Source organism: Boleophthalmus pectinirostris, unplaced genomic scaffold (genome assembly GCF_026225935.1).
Source record: "Boleophthalmus pectinirostris isolate CB_2022bp ecotype Guang Dong unplaced genomic scaffold, ASM2622593v1 HiC_scaffold_8, whole genome shotgun sequence".
Lineage (NCBI taxonomy): Eukaryota > Metazoa > Chordata > Actinopteri > Gobiiformes > Gobiidae > Boleophthalmus > Boleophthalmus pectinirostris.
In genome coordinates, this window is record NW_026571515.1 from 5796282 (window position 1) to 5806685 (window position 10404).

The window sequence follows — 10404 nt, forward strand, 5'->3', positions numbered from 1 at the left end:
TGTCTAAATCAGAGGTGTGTTGCACTCAGGTACATTTACTTGAGCTACTTTTTAAAGAAATTGTACTTTTTCAGCAGCATACTTTTACTCCTACTTGAGTAATATATTTGTAGGTGTAACAGTATCTTACTTGAGTTAAGTGTTGGTTCCTCTTCACTGTGAGTCTAAAGTCTAAAGTGACAAAATCTTTATGTTGACAAAATGAAATGATTTGAACATTTGTGTTTCTGCAGCTCCTCCAAATATGATTTAGGTTTAAGTTACTCTTACTTGGACCACTACTGTGTACTTCTACTTCATTAATATTATTTTGAAGTAACTTTACTCTTACTTGAGTACATTTTTGTCCACTCTACCAACCTCTGATCTAAATCCACAAATCTTTCTTTCTCACACAGACTGAGTACATGTCTTCTGTCTCCACACTCCACACAACTGCCTTTAAGAGTAGTAGTACCAGTATTTGTAGTAGTAGTAGTAGAGTAATAATATGGCTATTAGTATAAGTGTAGTAGTGGTAGTAGCAGAGTAGTACTAGTAGTGGTATTAGAAGTAGTATTCGTATTGTTAGTGTACTAGTAGTAGCAGTAGTAGTAGTAGTAGTAGTAGCAGCAGTAGTAATAGTAGTAGTAGTAGCAGCAGTAGTAATAGTAGTAGTAGTAGCAGCAGTAGTAATAGTAGTAGTAGTAGCAGCAGTAGTAATAGTAGTAGTAGTAGCAGCAGTAGTAATAGTAGTAGTAGTAGCAGCAGTAGTAATAGTAGTAGTAGTAGCAGCAGTAGTAATAGTAGTAGTAGCAGCAGCAGTAGTAATAGTAGTAGTAGTAGTAGTAGTCGTAGTAGTAGTGTAGTAGCAGTAGTAGTAGTAGTTGTAGTGTAGTAGTATTATAGTAGTAGTTGTAGTAGTATTAGTTGAGTAGTCATATTACTAGTAGTAGTAGTAGCAGTACAGTAGTAGTAGTATTACTAGCAGTAGTACACGTAGTACTATTAGTAACAGCAGGAGTAGTAGGCCTAGAGCAGCAGTAGTAAAAAAAATAAATAAAAATCATAGTAAAACACACAAGTAGTAATTTAAAATATCAGGAGTATCAGTGAATATTTGAAGTAGTCATATTGCAGTAAAATGCTGTTAGTACTCGCAGTAGCAGTAAAGTTCTGGTAAAACCACAGTAATTATTTATGCAGGTATTTTTAGGGCGATTAGTGCAGTATTAGTATTATTAGTATTTAAGTAACAAATATTTAAAAAGTATTATTATTCTAACTATTCCAGGGAGATGACAGATCAATTTAATGCCATATCCTGGAACATGTCCTGCCTGACACGGCACAGCGGGGAAGTGAAAACCATTTCAGGAGACGTCATCACGAAGCTCATTGAGAGAAGGCCGAGGGTTTGCAGCGCTGTCGACAAAGCAAAGGGAGGACACTGTGAGGATTTGAATCTAAAATATAAAACATATTTAGATTTATTTAACACTTTTCTTTGTTCCATCATTTCATATTTGCTTCACATGTTTGATATCAGTGTGTATTTATAATGTAGAGAGGAGTAAACAAAGAAAAACACTGACGAGAACAGTGACTGGTCGTGTGTTGATACTTTCCTGCTGATGGGTTGTGACGCTAACTGTAGGCACTGCTCTGTCTGAAGCTCTGTTACTCATTTTAGACTTTAATCTGAGTTTAGTTTGAACACAATCTGACCATAAAGAACTGTGTAACGCGTAGTTGGCTAGGCGGTCTGACTGCAGTATTAAGTTGTTTCAGAAGAAGATTCTTTGAAGAGCCATAGGGTATGTGAATGAAAGAGCAGACACAAATTAAAGTTTATATGATAAATTGTATTATATATTTTTTTAAGTTGGCAATAATAATTATATGAATATATGAATATAATATAGACTTATATATACCTTGGATATATATATGTATTATTAATAAACAGATATAACATTACAAACAAAACAAAAACAAAATCAACCAAACAAACAACTTCAGTTTTGTAAGAGTCCTGTGAGATCATATATAGTCTTTGGGGGTTTTAGTCCAGTAGTCGCATTGACTAAGGTTCAAAGTTTTTAAAAGTTTTTCTTGAAGATAAGATCCTGAAAAAGTGTATGTCTAGTTCGATCTCCTACCACAAGGTGGGGTAGTCACAGCTCGCCATCACAGACTCAGGCTGAGGAGTTGAAGTTGTGGTTGTACCAAAGAGAAGGGGGAAAAAAAAACCTGACCTGCACAAGGTCAAAAAGGAAAAAACAAATTACAATCAGTTTTGTATTAAACTTTCACAATTGTAGGTTACCATAGCATTAATAGTAGTAGTAAGGCATTCAAGACATATAAACAGTTGCGCAACAATAACAAATCATGTAGCTACATTCATTAATTGCATTCAAACAAATAAATAAATACCAAAACGGGTGTAAAATACATAAATTAAGGTGTCCTTTAAGGTTTAAAGGTTTGGCCATAAATTCGGCGACAACAGAAATTAAAGTCTGGTCCGTATTTAATCAATACGGGAGTAAATATATTTACTCGCGGCACCCGCTAGCTTAGCCGCTACTAGCGTTAGCATTAGCATTTACCGAGCGACCAAATAGCGCTACAGGGCGATCATACACGATTCGAACGAGCGATTTTTTTTCAATATAACTCACCGCTGAGCGGAGGGTTGAATACGTTGAAGTAAAAGGAGAAAACAGTAGTAGTAGAGGTTTATATCTCGGCAATCACGGAGCACGCCGACTCCAGAGCACGACCAGCACACAGCCACAGTGAGCAGTAGCAGGAGCATCAGAGCAGGAAGTGGTGAGAGGCACTCTGGGTAATATGGCGTGTCGGGCTTATTGGTGGGTGTGGTCACAGGAGATGGGCACTTTTACTTGTGTGGGTTACAACTGACTTAACTGGAACACGACCATGAACGCTCGAACTGATCACAGACTCCTGAAAAAGTGACGTTTAAATCCATTTTGTATTTTTTCTCAAGTTTTCAGACAACCTAAAATCGTTTTTGATAGTGTTTGCCTTGTGTCACCATGGTAACGGCCGTAGAGGTACATTTAGAACACCCCCAGCGCGATGTCCCTGTGTCAATATGTGATGATGACAGAACATTTTGGAGTCTAAATATGAGGCGAGTTACAATAGTGGAGGAATGAAACAAAACTGACATTTCTGTTCACAAGATTCACAAATCACTAATTTATTGTCATTGTTAAAAGAAACAATTGATTTCATTAAAGTGTAAACAATGTACACAGATTAAATAGTCCATCCCATAACCATTCAAAGTGTGATACAATTAATACATTTTTCATTTTAACCTATAACCTATATGACCTAGGTCTATTTTATTTAGGTTTACTTAAAATATGTCTGCAGTGACTGATCCTTGCCTTTGTTCTCAGTAAGAATATAGTGCTGTTTGGTCCAGTTGAATCACAAATTTACAGTAAGTAGTGTAGTTTTCTTTCATTTCTTGCTGACAGGTGTAAGTATCAGAGGAGCTGAATTCTTGCGATTATTATTAAACTGTGGTGCTAAAAACACAAGGATGTTCCCAGAGAAAGAGCAGTGAGTGAAAGAGTAGAGCAGGTCTGCACTGTCCACATCATAAAAAGAGACCAGACCCTGGTCATGATCCACAAAGACCCCCACAGTCTCAGGATTGGTCCTCAGGGACAGAGGTAGAGCAAAATCAGCACAAGCATCATAATGATCATCCACCAGTCTAATTGTCCAGTATCCACTCTGTGGTGAAAGAATAACTTGTTCCTTTCTCTCCACTGATTCTCTGGCCACTCCTAAAAACCAGCTCTTTCCTTTGACCTGAACCTGGAAGTAGGACCTCCCTGAGGAGAACTTCTGTTTCCCTAAAACACAGGCTGTTGTAGAAAATCTCTGTGGTACATCTGGATAATTCATCCATACATTCTTGTATTTAACCTGTTTATTATCATGAGACAAGACCAGATATGAATTAACTGTATCAGGATCCAGAGTCACGTCCACTTCATACTGCTGCACTCTCCTCAACTCGGCCTCAGAAACCTTCTTTATCTGTGGAACAAGAGTCTTCTCCAGCTCAGACACAGCTTGAGCTACGAGACCATCGTACGACTGAGGAGAAACCTTCACTTGTGTCCAGTCCTCCAGCTCTGGAGCAGGTTTCACTGAGGAGAAGGTCTGGATAAAACTGAAGTGGTCCTCAGAAACCAGCTTCATGTCAGCTCTTCTCTGCTGCAGGACACAGATCTCCTGCTCTAACTTCTCTATCAGCTCTGAGGCCCTGTCCTCCACCTTCTTCTGATCTCCTGTGATTCTCTCTTTGAACTGGTCCAGACTCTTCTGAACACACTCCATCAAATCTGTGAAGACTTTAACCCCCTCAGCCATCTCCAGATCTGCGTTCTTGTTGTTAACCTTCACAGAGTCCTGGATCTCCTGGATCTTCTGTCGTCTTTGTTTCACCAGTGTCTCCAGCTCTGCCTGCTGTCTCTCACACTCCTCTTTGAGGGGCACTGCAGGGTGGTCTTTGTGCTGAGAGAAGGTGCACTGGAAGCAGATGAACTTCTTCTCTGTTTTACAGAACAGCTCCAGAAGTTTGTCGTGCTCTTGGCAGATGCGCTCCTCCAGGTTCTCCACGGGGCAGATGAGGTGGTGTCGTTGGAGGCGGGCGGTGCTCCGGTGAGGCTCCAGGTGAGTGGGGCAGTAGGAGGCCAGACAGACCAGGCAGGACTTGACCGCCCTGAGTCTGGGTTCAGAGCACACGTCACAGGGAACACCTCCTGCTTCAGACGAGTCCTGTGACTCCTCGTGGTCTGGTTCCTCTTGAGGTCCTCTGAACTGGGAGACCATCTCAGACATAAAAGTGTTGGTTTTTAGCTGAGGTCTGGAGCTGAAGTCCTCCTTACAGACTGGACACTGGTACTGCTCGCTGTGGTCCCAGTGCTGATAGATGCAGGTTTTGCAGAAGCTGTGTCCACAGGAAGTGGAGACAGGGTCAGTGAAGACCTCCAGACAGATGGAGCACAGGAGCTGGTCTTCAGACAGAACACAGCTGACAGACGCCATTTCTGTGACACAACAGAGAGAGACGTCCTGTGTTTAGAGCCAATGGCCTTTGTAGGTGTATTTGTGCAGTAATAGTAACAGTATGTGGAGTGACAGTAGTAATAGTAGAAGCAGCTGTGGAACACCACAGAGAAACATTTACAGTTAGTGGCAGGAGCAGGATTTACAGCAGTCGACAAGAAACAGCTTCATTGTGGGAGGCTAAAGCTAAACCCAGAGACAGAAGTTTTCTACAGACATTTTAGTTATAGAAGTTAAACAAACAGTTAACTTTGACAGATAATTCAGAGTAACATTTAAACATGTTTCACTTGTACTCACTGAATGTGTGAATCTGTTTTCCAAGCTCAGAAGACGTCAGGTGAACTCTGTGTAGATCAGAGACTGTCGACAGGCAGCTGCTCTCTAAGTTTCACTTTCATTTCTCTTGTGTAACACTGAGGTGAAGCTCCTCCCCATTCCCTGGTTAGACTCCACTCCACACACCACATCAACACAGTGATGTGTGTAGAAGAAGACTCTGTTATAGTGGGGAAACATATGACTGAAATCAATACAGTCCACAAAAGAATGACCAGGGAAACATTTGGTAAACAGTGAAGTCGACCACAGAGAAACAAGTTGGACTCAAAGTCTTAAAGTTACAGCAAATGTGTTCAAACAAAACACACAGTAGTGAAAAGCAAATTAGCAATACAATTAATGTCTAAATGTGACTGCTTTCCCTGGAATGTTTCACAGTATAGAATTATCTTGCATTTATTTAAATTCTTTTTTTTTTCTTTCATTGACATTATGAATAAGTTTGTTGCCTTACAGTAGAACATTATAGGGGCATTATTGTAGTACTAAATACCAAGATTTCTAGTTTAAAACCATTATAATAAAATCTTTCAGTTCATTGTGTTTTGTTCTTCAGATGCACAAACACTTTTCTCTCTGCTCTTCCTCTGCTCCCTCTGCTCTGATTGTCCTTGGAGGTTTCCGTTCTCATTTGTTTCTTCTCCATCACTTTTATCCTGCGTCCTGTCCTTGGCTCCTGCTCTGTCTCATATTATTATCCTGCAGTTTTATCTCTGTTCACACCCACGTGCACGCTCACACACCCACGTGCACGAGCTCAGACGCACATGTTTGGGTTACATCTTTAAAGGGGACATTACATTGACTTAAAATAACTTTCTGCAGACCAATCCTAAAATTAACTTTCACCTAAACCTGAACCTTTAAGCCACAGTATATAACATTTTAACCAGCGGGCTTGCATCTCCACAAACCTGACACATCTACTGTACGCACCTTTATCCTTTATCATATATGAACTTTAAATCATGTTGTTGATCTAATAATTTTGTGTCATCGGGACCTGATTTTTGTTCCCATAAGGTCGGCAGGTCTCCATGATGTGTGTTTGTACAAATTTTAAACACCACAATATGATAAATACTCTGACTGCAAGTGCACGCTTCCACACGTTTACACTTTAAACAAATGAAACAGAAGTGTGCGTCACTTTTACAGTAAGACTAGAGTAGGGTCACCAAACGTCCAGTTTTTTACCTGGACATGTCTGTATTTTGCCTCATGTCCTGGGCGTCCGTTTTTTTTTTTCAATAAAGTGATGCAAATGTCCGGGTTTTCAGTACCGTTCATTGGGGTCATTAAACTGAGCGTCTCTCGTAGCGTCTGTGACTCAGAAGGAGCGAGACACAAACAGTCGGTCAGTCTGCAACATACCGAAGCACAAATGCGCATTTAACAATGACTTGTACAAGAAATTCTCTGTTTTCCGTCCCAGTCGGGACAAGTGTGAGTCCATGTGCACAGGTTGTGAGGTGAGAGTTCAGTGTCCCTCGTTTATCGCGGGGGTTATGTTCTAAAAATAACCTGCGATAGGTGAAATCTGCGAAGTATCAACTTTATATTTTACAATTATTCTATCTGTGTTAAGGCTGTAAAACCCCTCAGCACAAACTTTATACACTTTTCTCAGACAGGACAGGTGCAACCCTTTTTACTTCCTTCTTAAAACTTATTGCTGCTGTCGTCATGTTATTTTCCTCCTTCTTTATGTAACAAACTGAAGATTAATTTATTCCATAATAGAGCCAACAGCGCAGAGTCCTGCACAGGTCCATTTTTGGAGACCCCCAGTACAACACCGCAATCGCGCAGGACAGGACCGCACCTGCCCTTTAACCTGAGTTTATATCAAACTTTTGCGCTGCCTATGCCACAGACTGAACCAAGACTAAACCAGGACTAACCCAGGACTGAATCCAGGACTGAAGAGGAGGACTAATCCACGACTGAACTAGGACTAAAACAGGACTAAACCAGGACTAAAACAGGACTAAACCAGGACTAAACCAGGACTGAAACAGGACTCACCGTCAGGACGGGCTCGGAGGTGACCGCAGGAGAAAGGACCGGCTCAGCTCCGCGCCTCACAGAGTTAAACGCGGCAATTACCCTATCGCGCTTTGCGGACAAACTGCTCGGCGTTTTCTCTCTTAAGTCCAAGATTAGTCATTAGTTCACAAACAGAAATATGGTCACCCTAGACTAGAGGAATTCATTATTGGATGGATTATGAGAAATTAGACAACAGATAACAATTTGGTCAGCAGTTCAATAGTTAGGGTTGTGATCTTTTGATTTTGTTGGAAGATGAAATTATCTTACAAATAAAACAAGGAAAAAAAATATAGGCTATTATGGAAACAACAAACCATAAACCCAAAACTATGTCAATCGTACTGAACAAAAAGAGAATAAGGCGTGGATAATTGCCAGTCTCTACTGAACTAATGATAAAAAGTGTCCGTTAACTTGAAAACTACCGCTTCAAGGTGGAACAGAGTATTTTGAGCTTTGGAAATGTAGACAGACTAATAATACATGATTACTCAAATATGTGAACATTTAAAAAACCCTTTAATGCCCTTTGTATCACATTTGATACACAATATTCTGAGACCTCTGCCCACCCACATAATCAATATTTTTCCTGAAAAACCTGTTGTATACAATTAAATCATTGTCAGCAGCCCCTTAATGGGCTTTTCATGGCTGTCAGTAAATAACAGGCTCAGAGTAGATGTTTTCAATATGGCCGCATTGGTGGGCGTGACTCTGTTTCTGGAGGAATAACTTTGTAAATTTTGAAAAGGTTAGTGTAAGAATTGCCTAAATATTGTTAGTGATTCTTCAGTATGAACATTTACTTTCTTAGATTAATTTAAGAAGTCTTCATATTTTTACATCATTTTGAAGAAAAATCATGTTAAAATTGTATGTATCAAATTTGATAGAGAAGGCATTTTTGATTATGAACCTCATCCATCACTATAATGCAATTTATGAGTAAGTCTTTATTTATATAACGCTTTCACAGACATTTTATGTCCCCAAAGACGCTTTACACAGCATTATTCAGCATTATTCATTCAGGATTCATTCATACAGCATTATTCATTCACTCTATACCCTGGTGATGGTAAACTACTATTGTAGCCACAGCTGCCCTGGGGCACACTGACAGAGACGCAGCTGCCGTGCCACTCGGCGCCATTAGTCCCTCCGACCACCACCATCACTCACACACACACCACTTTCATACTAGGCCATGTGGGTGAAGTGTCTTGCCTAAGGACACACAATGATTGAATTGATTGTATTTAACTGATCATGACTATCAACTGTTTTATGGAGATCTATGTAGCATGTTTTGGGTTGAATTTATGATACAATCTTCATAATTCATGCAAATTTAACACCACACAATTTTTAGTATTGGGCCCGGTCAAGCAGAAGTAAACAGCGAGGCCAAAAATTCAACAGATACATATGTACTCTAGTTTATGAAACTATTTACCTTTTTTCTGTACCATTTTTGGTTCTAAAGTTCCATACGTTTTAAACAGACCATGTATGAAACATGGAACAAAAATTATTTCCCAAATTTCAAAGACCTGCAAATCATGTAAATAAATGGATGTATTTCATCATATCTTGTGTTATTCCATCTTTGAACTGTTGATGAAGGTACATGATTTTTTTTTTTTTTAAATGTATTTAAAATGATAAAAATTTGCTTGGAAGGACTGACATATTTTATATAAATAGTTTCCTTTCATTTTGAAGTAATATTAAAGTATTCGGAAGAAAAAAGTTGACAAATGATGTAAAATCCTGCACCTTCTACTTGTTTGCACAATTTTCCCTCCGTTACTTTTCCCTCCGTTACCATGACCTTTCTTAATAAAAAATCTCATTACTCAAAAAGTAAGAGGTTTTTCAACCTAATCTTGTACCATATGGTAGAAAACTATATGAAGCAAATATTCAAACCAGTTTGTTAAGGATATGTAAGTGAGAACCAAGAGTTATCACTGTTTGGATTTATTGCCCAAAAAGTGCTGCATATTTCATTCCCTCCGTTACCGACATGAGTTTTTAAATTTTTTGTCAACAACTTGAAAGAATATCACAGGTTTAACTTGACCCTGTTGGAGTGTAACTCTTTCCTACATTCTGATATTTTACTTATTTCAATAGTTCCTCTAGTTTCTGAATAATTTGAATGTAAAAAATCTGCCCCTGTTTCCCTCCGTTACCACTTGACCGGACCCTATTTCATAACTAAGATGTCACCTTAAAAATATATATTTTCAATTGTTACCATTATTATTGCATAATGGTGGAATTTTGATCCTTACATGACTCTATATAAATGAATGGTGCAATGGTGTATTTGGTAATAACTTTCAGAACTTTCAGTCTGTTGTTTCATGTGTCAGGCTTTATAGGGTTAACTAAAACTCTGGGTATGTTTTTGGTGAGGGAACAGCATTATAACTTGACTAAAGAGAGAAGAGTCAATTTTGTGTAAAACAGGACATTTAAATAACAGAATTTTCTTGCATCCATTCTTTTATATCTTTTATATCCAGGCTCTGTTTAGCTGTGCATATGACTGAAAGGTTTTCGTTATGTCTCTCTCTCTCTTTTTAAATTTTAATCTTTAATTTTATGATGATTATTTATATTTTGATTAGTTTTTATTGTGATTTTAATGTTTTTTCTTATTCTGTAAAGCACTTTGAATGACTTTGTGTACGAATTGTGCTATACAAATAAACTTGCCTTGCCTTTTATATCTGTTTACCTTCAGTTGTCCAAGTAGGTTCCACAGTGGTCCATGGGCGTATAGTAATAATTATATAATAGAATAATTTGGTAGGCAATTCAAAAGTTGGGATATTTTTTGTTTTGTTTTGTTGTTGGAATTTGAAAAACAAAAAAAGGAAAAATGTA

At 38.6% G+C, this 10404-nt stretch overlaps 1 protein-coding gene across 1 annotated transcript; it reads right to left on the reverse strand.

Annotated features, from left to right (window-relative positions):
• Positions 1-3193: 3193 nt before the first annotated feature.
• On the reverse strand, positions 3194-5724 carry LOC129412323 (E3 ubiquitin-protein ligase TRIM21-like). The gene is made up of 2 exons (XM_055165719.1): positions 5407-5724; positions 3194-5087 (listed from the first exon to the last, which is right to left on the reverse strand). The coding sequence occupies exon 2, from the start codon at positions 5083-5085 to the stop codon at positions 3484-3486; it is 1602 nt and encodes a 533-aa protein (XP_055021694.1). The 5' UTR covers positions 5086-5087; positions 5407-5724; the 3' UTR covers positions 3194-3483.
• Positions 5725-10404: the final 4680 nt, after the last annotated feature.

What these genes read in the sequence shown, in the direction of transcription:
- LOC129412323 (XM_055165719.1), bottom strand. Translation starts at nt 5,085, where the DNA reads ATGGCGTCTGTCAGCTGTGTTCTGTCTGAAGACCAGCTCCTGTGCTCC.